A 14,792-nucleotide genomic window follows, 5' to 3' on the forward strand; every position below is an offset into this window, starting at 1 on the left:
TTCCTTGTTTACTGCAGCACCTGCAGCAGGAGGCATCTGCAATCTCGGGCCTCTAGAAATGCCTGCTCTCTGAATCACTGCACAACACTCGCTCCTTTTCATCGCATATCACCACGCCAAGTGCAAAATTTCATCTTCCTCGATCCAAGAAACTCTTGTTATTCCTGGGGCATCCTTCAATTGACAAAGTTAAATTCTCCCAAAGACATCACTACTACTTAGGCTCGTCGTCGAGGAAGCCACCTTTACTAACAACCTCTCCAGATTACATGGATAGAAATTGAACATGAGCTCCAAACGCCCCCCCGACGGACTCTCGAAAGGGTTCCAACCAAGCCCCAAGCACCAGCGAAGATCGAAGAGATGCAGGCCAGGCAGACCGAAGGTTCGACGAAACCATGCAGTCAACGTTGATGGCCTTGCTCCTCAGCTCCACGAACAATGGAAAGCATGGCCTGAACTCACGATAAATCTGGAGGGATTGCCAGCTTCAGTCACCACTTCAAATCTCTGGGACTGGTTCTCTCATGAGGGAGAAATCGCATACATGGATATCTATGAGACGCAAAGAAACCCGAACATCAGTGACGCCAAAATCAGGTTCGAGCCACCGCCAGAGCGAAACTTTTGGCACTCGGGCGGTTATATTGTTCGCCATTCCGATAGAAAACAACATCCCAGAGAGTTTGAAATTTCCGTCAAGCTTTCCAATCACGCACCTCCAGGTTTTCTCAAAAGCCCAGTACATCCTGACCGGACTTGCCCTGTAAAACTGACACTCTATCCTGCGGCCATACATTTCGGGAGCCTGATAGGGGAGAACTCAATGAAGATCATGAAGTCTATCCCTGGGATGGCCAATGGACGAAGTCTTAAACTCGAGCTCAGCCCGAAATACCAGAAACTGACTGCATTCTTCTCCATACCAAGTGTTGTGGGAGGGAACAGAACTGAAAGACAACACAAAGTTGTTATTGACTTTGCGAGTATGAAGAATGTTTACCAAACAGCGGCCGTTGATAATTGCTGTACTCTTGTTGTTCCTCTCAAGACACCACCTCAGTACTATTGGAAGGCACCTAATATCCATTCGACCTTTTCCGACGAAGCCAAGAATTGGAGTGTGATGGAGAGCTGGAACCGTGCGACAAACATTGTCCAGCATGCTGGCCTTCCCATGATGCACCCGGTCGCTCTCCATAACGATTTCAAAGATCCCGAATTTGTTGATATTGGCCGATGGACCACCCTTGGCTTCGTTTTGGATGGGGGGACTGAAATAGCAAGCCAGGTCAATCAGCAATTAGTGACCATCCTGGACGACTTCAACATCTCCACCAAAGTTCAAGATGATTTCAAAACTGCGCATGGAACAAAAGCAAAGATGTGGGAATATATAGACCACCAGGCTCCGACCGAAGGGCACAACGCACTTCAGATGCTTCAGTACTCCCCGCATTCGGTTGTCCATCTACCTTTCGATATTAGATACCAGCTTGAAGTTTGTCTTTCACGCGGCTATCTAAACGAACACATGATAGGGAGGGAGTTCTTGGAGAGACTTGCGAACATGAAGCCAGCCAAAGCCAGGCTTTGTCTCGAAACCGTGGCTGATAGCGCTCAAGTTGTCGTCGACCCAATGGCTATTTTGGAGGAGTCTCAGCTTGATGGCTCCATAATCATGTCAAGAACTCCTTCTCACTGTTGTCTCATCCGTAAAGCAGTCATCACGCCAACAACCATTCGCTATACAACACCTGCGGTGGAGATGTCCAACCGCGTCATGCGTCGCTACAAGCATTATGAGGATCGCTTCCTCAAAATCCAGTTCACCGAAGAGATAGAAAAGGGGAAGATTGCGGTAAACAAGGACCAAAATGATGAGATCTATAAAAGGGTGCTTCGTTCAATGTATAAAGGCGTCCGTATCGGCGATCGTCTTTACGAATTCCTTGCCTTTGGCAACTCGCAGCTCAGAGTCAACGGCGCTTACTTCTTTTGTCCCACGGAGCACCTATCATGCGATGATATCCGCAGGTGGATGGGCCAGTTTGGCCATATAAAGGTTGTGGCGAAGTATGCTGCTCGCCTAGGTCAGTGCTTCTCTACCACACGAGAGCTTCATGCAATTTCGGCGCCGGCGACCCGACAGATACCTGACATTGAGAGGAACGGCTACTGCTTCACCGACGGCATCGGCAAGATATCTTCGTTCCTAGCGCAGCTTATCAGCGAAGACATGATTCTTGATGTTATTGCGCAACCCTCCGCCTTCCAGTTTCGCATGGGTGGCTGTAAAGGGGTTCTCGCCATTTGGCCCAACGACACTAAAGTCATGGAAGTACATATTCGCGAATCCCAGAAGAAGTTCGAGTCAGATTCCAAAGGTCTCGAAATTATCCGCAGCGCAGCAATGGCGACAGCAACCCTCAACAGACAAACAATCACCATTCTTGAATGTCTTGGGGTCCCCATCGCTTCCTTCACTAAGCTACTTGAACACCAGTTACGGTCGTATGAGCTGGCCATGGAGGACAACGATGTTGCTATAGACATGTTGACCAAATTTGTTGACGAGAACAATATCTCTGACCTGCTCAGGGCTGGCTTCAGAACAGATTGTCTGCAGGAACCATTCGTTGTTAACGTACTTAAACTTTGGAGGTCTTGGTCCTTGAAGCTACTCAAGGAGAAAGCAAGGATTCAGGTGCAGAAAAGTGCCTTCGTCCTTGGCTGCGTCGATGAAACTGGTACTCTCAGAGGTCACTCATCCGAAACCGAAGGCTCCGAAGATAAAGATATCGATAGACTTCCGCAAATCTTCATTCAGCTGAGCGACGCAACGCACTATAACAAGACTCAGGTCATCAGCGGCGTATGCATAATTGGACGCAACCCTTCGCTGCACCCGGGAGACATTCGAGTTGTTGAAGCGGTGGACTGTCCAGCCCTGCATCATCTGAGGGATGTCGTTGTATTTCCCTCCACTGGCGATCAGCCCGTTCCTAACATGCTTTCTGGTGGTGACCTTGACGGTGATGATTTCTTTGTAATATGGGAGCCGACTTTGATTCCTAAAAAGTGGAATTATCCGCCCATGAACTACTCGGCACCCAAACCCATTGAGCTCAATCGTGATGTCACAGTCGACGATCTCAGGAACTTCTTCGTCAAGTACCTAAAGAACGATAAACTGCCGCTCATTGCAACATCTCATCTAGCATTTTCAGACGAACTTGGCCCAATGTCACCAAAATGTAAGTCGCGGTAGTGCTCACATATCAAAATCTTATGCTAACCCTGTTTCAAGGTCTTGAACTTGCAGAGCTGCACTCCAAAGCGGTGGACTATCCGAAGACAGGCGACCCGGCGGTATTGAAACGAGATCAACAACCTCGGAAGTGGCCCCATTTTATGGAGAAGAAGAACAGCTACACCTCCAGGAAAGCTCTTGGTGTCATATTTGACAAGGTGAAAGGCAAGCAAGTCAAGTTTGACCCTATCTGGGACAGTCCGTTTGACCAACGGATTATCAACAAGTTTGAACTCGACCGAGACATACTCAAATCTGCAAGAAATATAAAGACACAATACGATACATCTGTGCGCCGACTACTGAGCCAACATGCACTCAAGACTGAATTTGAACTTTGGACAGGCTTTGCCATGTCGAGACCTGCTGTTGGTTCAGACTACAAAGTTCAGGAGGAGCTTCGTCGCGAGTACAATCATCTCAAGGCAGCGTTTCGAAAGCTTTGCATCGATACTGCAGGTTCTAAAAGTGCAGAGAAACTCGAACCCTTTGTCGCAGCCATGTACAAGGTAACCGACGAGGAAATGAAGATTGCACTATACGAGCACCACCGAGGAGTCATCAACGACGCGGGAACCATCTTGCAACCGCGCAAGCTAGAACCAAAGTCAATGCCTCTGATTAGTTTCCCCTGGATCTTCCATAAGGAGATGTGCCGTATCGCAAACTCCAGTAACCTTGAACTGAGATCTCCACTTGCCGCGGGACCTCGTCAAGGAGAAATGCCAGGGGTTGGCGAGCACCTTGAGCCAACAGTGAAGAATGATGCCACACCTGCAAAACAAGAGGTCCCTGGGGTATCTGAGCTGGCGTGTGAAGTCCATTCTCACCTTCCGGATGGCACAGTCCTTCATCGAGGACAGCCATTGGCTATTTTCCCTGTGGAAGATGATGCGGTCTCCGAGGGAGATGACGACTTCCCTTGCGATATTCCTGGCTCAGGACAATCATCTTCTACTGGAATCGATTCTGGAATGGTCAGCGACGAACATCCAGATCTTTCATCAGAGAATGACATGGAAGTTGAAGTTCCGAGTGAGTGTGTCGTTGAAGACGATACAGACTCGATCTACAGTGATGAATTGAAGGAAGACGAAGAAGAAGAAGAAGCCATGGATCGCTTGGTCAACCTCATGAGTCAGGTGGATGCTACGTGACCATAGGTGGAAGAATGGACCGTTGGAACTGTGAGGACGATAACGGACCAGCCAGCTAGTAAGGGCAAGGTAGACAGTAAACTCAGTAGTACAACCAACCAAAGTCTTGGGACTACGAGGTTACTTAGGCCAATAATCGAAGTCATCGTCTGATGCAAAGATCCGTCCGTAAAACCCATTTTTCACCTGCAGTAACCTCTCGTCCTTCGTGCTAAGTTGTAGTGATTAGTAATTTGTATAGGGTCAAGATTCATAGCACCGGATGTCTGCCTAATCAAAGATGGAAAAAAGGTGAAGGGAGCTTCTTACCAGTAGACAATCGTCTCCGTGTTTGTGCAAAAGCAATGTCCCAGTTTCGAGAGGAACCACAATCTCTTCTCGAGTCGACCTTCGATCTCTTGGGTAAAATACAGTCTCACCCCCAGCACAGCCCTCAGAAGCGGATGTCAAATAGAGCAACAAGGTCCACGTGGTTCTCACTGATAGTGGAGGATTCGAGGGCAACGTCAGGTTGTTCGAGTCGTCATCTGGTGGGTGGAACACACCTTGGTCAGCTAAGGTGCGTATGTCGAGTGAGAAGTGGGAGCCATAAGATAGATGGATGGGTGCTAACTATGGAACGATTGTGGAAGGACAGGCAAGAGGATTGCGTCGTTATGCCATCGAGGTCGCTACGATGGTCGCTGAATGGACAGTTGTGGAGATGAGACTTATAAACGTACAATGACAGTCAAAAAACTGGCCTTTCGAGTAACGATATACGCGAATGTTAGGATTCAGCCCAACAGGTTCACCACCCCTACGCAACATTAACTTTGTTGTCTACGACATCGTAATCATTCGACACGAAGCAAGACTTACCACTTCTCGTTAACATCACCGTCTAGCAAGACATCTTTCAAGCCAGTTTGCTCCCATAATCGAGTAGCAAAGTCATAACTATCAACCTGGAAGCGATCGTTGACACGAACTGCTTCGCCCCGCTTGGGACGACCCGGCGTTGTTTGTAGAGGAAGAGTTTTTAGAAAGGTGACATAATCGCGGCAGAGCGACCGCGGGAAAAATGAAGGCATAAGAACAACCTTGGAAGTCAATGGATGGGGTTCAGGAGCCAAGTCAACTATCGGGAGAGAAGGCTTGAAAGCTGGCCATGATGGAGGAACTGGTGGCGGCGGCGTGGAGGCTTCCACTTTGCCAGATTTGGGCCCTTTATTTTTTGTTTTCGGCATACTTTTCAAAAAGCAAAGTAGCGAGTATTTATTATGCGGATGCTGGGCTGAGGGGAGAGAGGTTGATGATGTTCTTTATTGACTTGGCACGACATGACATGAGACGGGCAGTGATAGCTCTTGAGTTATGTAGATATCCACTACATTTGCGACTGCGGTATGCAATGAGCGGGGGTATCATATCCCTAAAAGCAATATCGAGCAACTACCTTACCTAAGTTAAGGTAAGAGGAAGAAATAGGCGTTCAACGAATTACCTTATTATTCCAGCATAGTTATCCGTCACAAACGCTGCCGCCAAATAAAAATTAGCGGATCACGAAAAGAAAAATGCCTATTCTGGCTTCTTTAGTAAGCTCATGGCTCGGGATACCCAGCTCTGATAAAGGTTCAATTCCCCAGGAAAACCAGGAAACTTCACCAGCCCAGCAAAGACCATCTGCCAATGTTTCAATCCCACCAGCAACACCAACTCCACCAACTATTTCTGCTGCTCCACAAAGAACATCGCCAATCACAGCAGCACAGCAACCGTCATGGGACCGTTCGATTCGACAGTTCGGTCTGCTTCTCACTGGTGCTGGGTTCCTTGCTGCATCTGTTGCTGTATCAAGACGTTCAGTGCTACGAATGCGGCACGATCTCTTCCCCAAATTTTACACTTCCAACCGACACCGTCAAGTTTGACTCAGGTGACAGATCTTTACTCGCTGTGCAAGCCCTTGGACTTGCCACGCTCAACGTCATGAGCTTTGGAGTCATGCTGGTTGGAGGCATTTCCTGGGCATTTGATCTCTCCTCGATAGAGGAATTGAGGCAGCGGACACAGGCTGTGACCCGTAGACCCGGGATGGTGAGCCCTGAAGATGAAAAGGCTATGGAGGAGTTGATAGAGGGACTTATGGGCAAGATGGGAATGGAGAAGCCACAGAAGCCTTCAAGCATTCTCCAAGAGGATGAGAAATGATGGCCTTATGTCGCCTGTTGGGCCAAGGCGCTCCTCGATACTACAAGGCTGAGCAGAGCTTGGCGTGTAAGATACGATGTATTCATATTATGCGAGGTGGAAAATTCCAATCCCAAAACGACCCCTGAAGAACATTGGGCATTCAACCAGTCGTATTGAAATATCATACAGTGAATTTGCCCCAGAAGGAGGGATCCCACATAGTAAACATGCAGCGTAAGCTCTTCATTGATTATACGCAAAGTAAATAATCCCTAAAGCACTAGCGAGCCAAAAACCATCCTAGACACCATCCGCCATCCATCATGCCCGCCTCCCATGCCTTGCAAACCATTACAGTACCCAGACCCTGAACAAATGCTTCAACGCCCCATCAACATGTTTCCAGCTTATGTGTGTATCCTACATTCGCCTCCTTGCTCAACCCCTACCTTTATAGGAATCCTTTTGTGAAGCTGGGGACCCTACTAAGGCTACTCTTCCTCCTGGGAATATCCACCATGGATGCATCATCTCCTTCGCTGACCCGCCAGGGGCCCATGCGACTCCGGACACTACCCATGACGCTGCCTGACCCCTTGTCGTTGCGGAGGTTCTTCAATCCTGCCAATTCGCGCTCCAGTCGGGCAATTTTCTCTTTTTCTTCTCGGAGTTCACGTTCAGCTCGACGAGCTGACAACTGATTCTGGGACTCCGATGACTGTAGCTCCTCGATGGTCTTCAGAAGCTTCTCGACCTTGTCGCGCATCCTTGAGACATCCTCTGAGAGCTGTGTGTTTTGTTTGTCCTTGCGGTCGATCTGACCTTGCATATCCTTCACGATTCGATCTACATTTCGAACGGAGCGTTGAGATTTGCTACGCTCAGTCTCCTGGTCTTCGAGCTGTGATTCGAGCTGCATCATGTTAGCTTTGATAAAGTTGTTTAGTGTTACAGGAGCAACTCACCTCCTGAATACGTTTGTGCAGGAACTTGACATCCTGGCTGGCGCTCGAGTAGCCCTTGGTCTCCAGATCAACAAGTTTGAGTTGGGCCTCGTTGAGAACTTTTTCCAAAGATGCCTTTTGTTGTTGCAGTTGAATGCTGTTTTCGCGCTCCACCATGACGTCCTTTTGTACCTCCGTTACTAAGGCTTCTGCTCTGCGCATCTTCTCCACGGCAGCAGCCGCAATATCCTCTTGTTGGGCGAGGTGTGACCTTAGTTCCAGAATCTCCTTGTCCATGTTGGCGGCATTGCGCAGAGAGGGACTGTCTCCCTTCACAAGGTCCTCGAGCCCGGATTTCGCTTCCTCGAGGCGAGCCTCAACATTTCGCTTCTCCCGGAGAAGATGATCCCGTTCTGCTGTGATCTCGTCCACCGACGAGCGGAGAGTACGGACTTGAGAGAGCAATGTCACAACCTTTCCTTGAGCTTCGTTGTGAGCATTTACTGCCTCATCACGAGACGAAGCGACATCTGCCAATGTTGACTCTAAGCGAGCCTTCTCCTTAGACCAGGTTGAGCTGTTGAGGACTTCATCATCCCACTTTGACCTCAATTCATCAAGTTCTTCTCGGAGGCGGGCAATCTCTGCTTGTTTGAAGAGCCTCTCCTCACGAGCAAGATCAAGTTCGTTAGTCAATGTAGCGAACTCGGCCTGATACTTCTTACGAGTCTGCTCCATACTCGATTCCTTGTCCTCGATCTCCATGGCTCTCTGGTTACGGTAGTCCTCGAGTTCGTGCTGAAGTCTCTTCTTAGCTTGAGTGGCAGCTGCCAAATCTGTAGAAATATCCTCAACCTTCTCCTCAAGGCGTTGGTTCTGGCGTTGGAGATCCTCAATGCTGGCATCCATCTTCTCACGTTCTGCCATGACCTCCGCATATGTGTCTTCGGCTTCCTTTGCTTGGGATTTGGCAAACTGTTCGGCACGACTAGCTTTGAGAACAGCGATCTCGGCTTGTTCAAGCTTGCTGAAGTATTCGTCTGCGCGGCTCTTGTACATTTCAAGACTTGAAGAAACATCTGCAAACTTCGAGGTTTCTGCATCGAGACGAATCTGAAGATCTGCAAACTCTTGGAGAAGCTGATTTCGATTCTGTGCCTCTTGCTCTCTTGCTAGAGTCATTTCTTGCAGGTCAGACTTGACATCGCGGAGCTCGACTTCGGCTTTGGCGCGATCGTGTCGTAGTCGCTCGAAGTGTCCCTTGATATCGGTCAACTCCGCCACGGCGTCCTTGTGACTATGAACCAAGGCTCGACGAGAGTCTTCTTGGCTATTCAGGACCTCCAAAATTTCTTCGTGTGTGCGTGTCTGTACATCCCGTAATGAAAGCTGTCCGGATCGAATTGTGCGCTCCAAAGCAGATACCTTCTTATTAGAGTCATCGAGCATTTCATGAAGACGAGTATTGACCATCTCGAGTTTTTGAATGCGACGCAAAGATGGGCTTTGGTCGTCGTAATTCTCCGGTATAGGCGTGCTTCGGTTGATCTGGCTCTGTAAGTGACGATTTTGCATTTCCTTAAGTTGAAGCTGATTCTGAAGTTCCTCGACTTCGGCTTTCAAATCCATACGGTTGTTGAAGTTGAGTGTGTCGATGGTACGATCGGAACGTGTTGAATCTTGAAGATGGTCGAGATCCTGGAAGCGCCGGGTGGGTGTGGAAGTATTTGAGTAATTGCGAGCATGAAGCTTAGCTGCCCTCTTCTGAGTTGGTGACCCTTGGAAGGGCGCCTCATTCAGCTGGATCTCTTCGAGCTTGGGTCGGCTAGCAGGGTCGTTCCTCGACGCTCGCATTTCACTCAGTTGGTTCTCGGCGTTTGTTCGAGCTGCTGTTTGCACACGAAGGTTTTGCTGAAGCTCCTCAACCTTTCTCACAAGATCAAAGTTCTGAATGAGTATATTTTCATCAGCTCCATCCGACTGAGGGGGGATGGGAACCTCTGGATCAACAGTCCGTAGAACATCAAGCATCTGAGCTCGTAGCTCATTCACTTCCTTGTCTCGTGTATCCACGGATGTTTGTAGAGTACGAATAGTGGTCTGAGCCTGAGTTCGCAATTGCCGCTCTGACTCAATGGTTCTATTTGCTTCAGCCAGCTGCGCTGTGAAGGTAGAAGTCGCCTTTTCAGCATTTCTGCTTGATTTAACTTCACGTGCAACCTCATGACTTAGATCTTCCAGGCTGAGCTGCAATTTCTCCGCTCTTTTCTCAAGTGATGCAATGGCGAGTTGGGAATCACCCAACTGCTTGTTGAGTTTTGTGTTCTGCTCTTCCAGCCTAGCCTTTTCGCGCTGGAGAGATATGATCTGACCTCGAGAAGCTTCACTAGCGCGTGAACTAGAACGAGCAATCTCAAGCCCTTTCTGCTGTAGTTTGTTCAGCAAAGCACGATTGTCATTCTCTGATGCTGTCAGGCGGCTCTTCACAGTGGTCAACTCTCGTTCAAGTCTTTCTTTGGCTTGGTCGTTTTTCAAGCCAAACTCGCCTGATTCGAGGATCAACTTGTTGAGGTCTTCAATCTGGTGGTTTAGCTTGGCGCACTCTCCTTCAAACCATTGAAGCCGTTCCTGTGCTGCATCGAGATCTTTTCGAAGACTGTTCTCGCGGTCCAGGGCTGCCTTAGAAGCTTGTCTCTCGCCAGCGACCTCGGCTTGCATTCTTGCCTCCTCGGCCTGTGTCTTCGCCACTCGAAGGCGGCGAATCTCTTGTCTTGCTTCGTCACGTTCTTTCTCAGCAGTAGTCCGAGCCTCCATTGTTCTCCGTAAGGTATCCTGCTGGGCATATAGTTCCTTCTCGATGATGATTTTTGACTCATTAAGACGATCGAATTCATCCTTCAACTCTTGGTAGCGGTGCTCACCGAGCAGTTGGACGTCATCTCGAGACTGGCGTTCTCGACTCAGATCCATCTGTGTCTTGTACAGCTCATCCTTCAGATCCTTTATTTGTGACTCGAGGACTTGGCGATTCTGATCGGCTTGTGCGTCCTCCGACAGACGTGCTTCCAACAAGTGCTTTGCGTCTTCGGCCTCTCGCTCCAATTGAGATTGCCGAGACTTCATGGCTACAAGTTCAGCTTGAGCCTCACGGTACTTCTCGGCGTTTTTCTCCTTCTCAGTGGTCAGAGACTTTTTCTGATCCTCAAGAGACTGACGCTCGCTTTCGAAGTTCTTGTTGTCGGTTCGCAGAAGAGCAAGTTCACTCTCCTTTTGTCGAACAAGATCTTCGTAATCAGTCGACGTCTTGGAGAGCTCGTTGAGCTGTCTCTGGATATCTTCGTTCTCATGAGTAAGTTGAGTTTCTCGGAACTTGGTTGACTGAAGCTCTCTTTGAGCTGCGTTGAGTTTAAGCTCCGAATCTTGGTCGAGCTTCACAAGCTTGGTCTCCAAATCTTGAACCTTCCTTTCCTTGACCGATAGTTGACTCTGAAGCATCTTGATTTCATCTTGGAGGGCAAGTTCTTGCTCGCTACGTTCGGCCTGCCTCTGAGTTATGTCGGCCATTGATTGTTCAACTTCGCTGATCTTTGTGCTCAGTCCCTTCTTCTCCTCCTCAAGCTTAGCAATGAGGGTGGCAGCTTGCTCGAGCTGAGAACGATATGTTTCGATATCTCGTTCCGCCCGGTTCTTGGCATTTAGAAGGTCGTCTAACTCGTCTTCTAGCCTTTCCTGGTCTTCAATTGCTCCTGCAAGCTTCTCCTCGAGCTCCGCTTCTCGAAGCTGAAGCCTCTTGAAAATTTCTTCTTTGTCTAGAGCAAGCGCACGCTCACTCTCAAGAGTTTGCTGGATTCGGACCATTTCGGCGTGACAATTTCGCCGTTCCTCCTCAAGCTTCATACGATTTTGGGACTCCAGTTGCATCCTTTCGTTCAGATCCTTGATCATTGCATCCCTTCGCTTGACTTCTGTGGCTGTACGAGTGGTACCAAGAAGAGGCTTCATCTTCACAATTAGCTGCCACCATGGATTTTCCGCCAAGTCCAGGTAAACGTTGAAGTTTCTTTGGATGATTCTGGTGGCCTCAGTGCGAAATAGCCTTTTATAGGCTGCCCGCCTTTGTATGAACCCTCGAGCGACCGATTGAAATCTGGACATAATTTGGGTGATTAGAGCATCTCGCTGTTCCTCAAGCTCTGCAAGGACACCCGCGCGGAAGAAGACTTTGGTCAAGCCAACCCGGTATAAAGCGCGGTCAAGTCCAAGCTTTTCAAGCATAAGACTGGCCGCGGCCTGTCCTTCGAGATATCCTTTGGGCATATCCTGGCAAAGGACCTCATATCGCTGTCGAAATTCTGCAAAGGGAAGTCTGTTGGGGAAACCAGTCCTCGCGATTCTGATACCTTCCAGAACACCATTGCAGCGTAATTGGTCAAGAACAAGGAGATTGTTGAACTGCTTTGGCTTCTTTTTATGGTTGGGGAGGATGCATCGAACAAAATGAGGGTGGGTGGAGTGGAGTTGTGCCATGAGACTGTGAAGATGCTCCTTGTGTTTCTGGGCGACTGTGCGGAAGAGCCCCCGCTTGACTCTGCTTCTTCCAGTGGCATGATCCTCCTCAGATTCAGCACAGTCAGAAAACAGGGAAGCGACGTGCTTGTTCGATGAAGCAGCTAGAAGGCGGGTGATGTTATCATTCAGAGGATCTTTGTTTTTCTCTAGCCATCCTTCTGTAGAGTACTCGACCTCGGCAGCGTAGTGAGTGAGAATGAAACCCTGACCTAGACGCGAGGGTCGATATTTCGTTGATTTCTTGTCCCATAAAGAATTGAGCTTCTCAGTGAATGACTTGTCCGTAGCTTTGGGCATAACGCAATCCTCATCTAGGCAAGAAAAGACACCGATTGGATTCGACAGTTCAATCAAATCAATCGTGGGCTGCAGATCACGACCAAAATCGATGAATTTCCATTCAATCTGCTCACGTGCATATTCTTCTTGTTCCAGGACAAACATGTGGTGATTGAAGAATTGCTGCAACTTTTCGTTGGTGTAGTTGATGCATAGCTGCTCAAAGCTATTCTGTTCGAAGATCTCAAAACCGGCGATATCGAGTACTCCGATAAAGTGAGAATCCTCCAGGCCCATGCCAGTGCGATCGAGCTGCCCATTGATTCTGTTGACGAGATCGCCGAAACCGCGTTCATATATGCCCTTTGAAAGAGCGTCTAAGCCAAGTCGAACTTGCTCAGGGGTTTGTACCTTCTCGACCCATTCTCGGCCTGCCTTGACTTTGGGGTGGAGGAGACCTTTCAAGAAGGGCTCTAATGGTACACCAAGAAGCTTACACACTTTTGCGGCTTGCTCTTTTGCATCCGGTGCCAGACGGGCTTGGTCTGCAGTGCGGCTTTCCTTGACAACGGTGATGTTGCCCAGGTGTAGCACAGCGGCCACAGTTCGCAAAATAGACCTCTGCTCTTCATCCGAGAACCCCATCACGTCAAATGCTTCCATGAGGGATTCCCATTCATCATGGTCTGAGACACCCACGATTGTGTCGTGGCCGTCCCTGGTATAATTGAAATCTTCGACGGTAAGACCATCGATCAAGAATTCCCTCTTCAAGCTGGAGCTTGCACCTTTGAGAAGTTGGTAGAATACGTGGTAATTTCGTTCATGGGGGTTGATATGTACTACTCTGGACTTTTCTAGCAGATACCAGTCGATATATGCGCCACAAATAGCTCCATTTCGAGTAAATTCAATGCGAATGAATTTTCCGAATCGCGAGGAATTGTTGTTGCGGACTGTCTGAGCGTTTCCGAATGCCTCGAGAATTGGGTTTGCTCGAAGAATTTGTTGTGAGAGGTTAGAATGGTGAGGTTTGTTCTTGATTGTCGAGTCTGCCTGAGCAACAGCAGCGAGGTATTGAATGACCTTTTTCGTGTTCTCTGTCTTGCCTGCGCCGGATTCGCCAGTCACTAAAATGCTCTGGTTCTTCCCCTCTTCCACAAGATTGCGGAAGGCTTCATCAGCCATAGCAAAAATATGAGGTTTCGTGTCCTCTCTGTTCCGCCCGCGATACATGTTGATGTATTCATTGCTGTAAATAGGAATCGAGGCGTACGGGTTGACGGTAACAAGGAAAAGGCCTGAGTACGTGTAAATCAAATCGGCCTGGTATCGCATGTGAAGGTTGTGGACAACTGATGCCTCGTTCAAGTGTGTCAACTCGGCCATATCGTTTGCCTTGTCGAACTTGGCAGGGTTCACTTTGTCAACACTCTCAGCATCGACGTCTCTTTGCTGAACAAATGTTAATATACGGAACGTCAATCATCGGCTGATACTTACAGTGCCGTCGTCACATTGCACTAGTAACCGATTCCCATCCATTTCTTCGACGATCCATCCCCGTACGAATGCGGCTTGCGGATCCTTAAGCCAGACGTAGCGCTTCCCGGAGAAGTCGTTTTCGCCTTCGATACCCTTCACTGTATCATGGCGTTTCATCTCCTCAGTCTTGATGAATGACGGTGCAAATGTCGTCGATGTTGGAGTGCCGCTCTTGGAGTCACTGCGTTGCTGTCTCGGCGCTGAGCCGGAGAAGCCATGAGTTATTGCTGATAATGATCCATTCGACTGTGTCCGGCTGTGTCCGGAAGGTGTAGAGAGCCCAGGAGTTGATGAAGGGGAGGAGAATATGGCTGACTTGGGTCGCAAGTTGGTATTCGTAGCTGGAGAGGCAGAAGTCGTTCTCGCAAAAGGATTACTGCGCCGATGCGCTGTGCCATTGGCGTTGGCATTGAAAGACATCGTGATGAGCCCACATGAACAATTGGTTGTATTGCGGTCTTCTCGGCCAGAGACTCAACTCTGGGTTGTGCGATTACACAAAGTAAACAAATCAGGCAGGGTAGAGAAACAATAGGGAAGCGCAGTTTCTGGTCTTCCAGTTATTAAAAAGTGAAATTATAACAAAGATGTGATCGGGATTCACCCTTTCATGAACATGCCATGAAGGAATGCAATGCAAATGCAAGTATTGGGATAGCACACTTGGGCATGGAACGACATTAACATCATCGATCTATTCAGCGCGTTGCCAGGGACAGCTGACGGGGGGTAAACAAAGCTATGTCATGTGATCTAAGCGCCCGACCCGCGCTAAACCGTACGCGACTAGACGCGGCGCATATTCAG

General features: G+C 48.8%; 4 protein-coding genes across 6 annotated transcripts; 2 read left to right on the forward strand and 2 right to left on the reverse strand.

Moving 5' to 3' along the window:
• Positions 1 to 94: 94 nt before the first annotated feature.
• Positions 95 to 5,789, reverse strand: FVEG_14961 (hypothetical protein). Of its 3 annotated transcripts, none has more exons than XM_018904010.1 (4): positions 5,332 to 5,789; positions 5,193 to 5,269; positions 4,780 to 4,997; positions 95 to 4,681 (listed from the first exon to the last, which is right to left on the reverse strand). In XM_018904010.1, the coding sequence occupies exons 1-4, from the start codon at positions 5,697 to 5,699 to the stop codon at positions 4,613 to 4,615; spliced, it is 732 nt and encodes a 243-aa protein (XP_018745041.1). In that variant the 5' UTR covers positions 5,700 to 5,789; the 3' UTR covers positions 95 to 4,612. The 3 variants fall into 3 exon arrangements, with proteins under 3 accessions (XP_018745041.1, XP_018745042.1, XP_018745040.1); XM_018904009.1 differs by having other exon boundaries at positions 4,385 to 4,674; positions 5,332 to 5,770; XM_018904011.1 differs by having other exon boundaries at positions 4,780 to 5,269; positions 5,332 to 5,785.
• Positions 287 to 4,470, forward strand: FVEG_01945 (hypothetical protein; the record flags this gene model as incomplete). The annotated part of the gene is made up of 2 exons (XM_018888980.1): positions 287 to 3,257; positions 3,311 to 4,470. The coding sequence occupies 2 exons, from the start codon at positions 287 to 289 to the stop codon at positions 4,468 to 4,470; spliced, it is 4,131 nt and encodes a 1,376-aa protein (XP_018745043.1).
• A 158-nt stretch (positions 5,790 to 5,947) lies between the features above and the next one.
• Positions 5,948 to 6,904, forward strand: FVEG_01944 (hypothetical protein). The gene has a single exon (XM_018888979.1). It carries the CDS (start codon positions 6,145 to 6,147, stop codon positions 6,664 to 6,666), a length of 522 nt encoding a protein of 173 aa, XP_018745039.1. The 5' UTR covers positions 5,948 to 6,144; the 3' UTR covers positions 6,667 to 6,904.
• On the reverse strand, positions 6,786 to 14,671 carry FVEG_01943 (myosin heavy chain). Its single transcript, XM_018888978.1, has 3 exons — positions 13,944 to 14,671; positions 7,614 to 13,895; positions 6,786 to 7,561 (listed from the first exon to the last, which is right to left on the reverse strand). Exons 1-3 carry the CDS (start codon positions 14,403 to 14,405, stop codon positions 7,100 to 7,102), a joined length of 7,206 nt encoding a protein of 2,401 aa, XP_018745038.1. The 5' UTR covers positions 14,406 to 14,671; the 3' UTR covers positions 6,786 to 7,099.
• Positions 14,672 to 14,792: the final 121 nt, after the last annotated feature.

The sequence above is a fragment of the Fusarium verticillioides genome, chromosome 6 (genome assembly GCF_000149555.1).
Source record: "Fusarium verticillioides 7600 chromosome 6, whole genome shotgun sequence".
Taxonomy (NCBI): domain Eukaryota; kingdom Fungi; phylum Ascomycota; class Sordariomycetes; order Hypocreales; family Nectriaceae; genus Fusarium; species Fusarium verticillioides.

What these genes read in the sequence shown, in the direction of transcription:
- FVEG_14961 (XM_018904009.1), bottom strand. Translation starts at nt 5,699, where the DNA reads ATGCCGAAAACAAAAAATAAAGGGCCCAAATCTGGCAAAGTGGAAGCC. An exon ending in GGTGATGTTAACGAGAAGTG is followed by an intron (nt 5,270 to 5,331) that starts GTAAGTCTTGCT and finishes AATGTTGCGTAG; the next exon opens with GGGTGGTGAACCTGTTGGGC. An exon ending in ACGGAGACGATTGTCTACTG is followed by an intron (nt 4,675 to 4,779) that starts GTAAGAAGCTCC and finishes CTTAGCACGAAG; the next exon opens with GACGAGAGGTTACTGCAGGT.
- FVEG_01944 (XM_018888979.1), top strand. Translation starts at nt 6,145, where the DNA reads ATGTTTCAATCCCACCAGCAACACCAACTCCACCAACTATTTCTGCTG.
- FVEG_01943 (XM_018888978.1), bottom strand. Translation starts at nt 14,405, where the DNA reads ATGTCTTTCAATGCCAACGCCAATGGCACAGCGCATCGGCGCAGTAAT. An exon ending in TGCAATGTGACGACGGCACT is followed by an intron (nt 13,896 to 13,943) that starts GTAAGTATCAGC and finishes ACATTTGTTCAG; the next exon opens with CAAAGAGACGTCGATGCTGA. An exon ending in TGCACAAACGTATTCAGGAG is followed by an intron (nt 7,562 to 7,613) that starts GTGAGTTGCTCC and finishes AACATGATGCAG; the next exon opens with CTCGAATCACAGCTCGAAGA.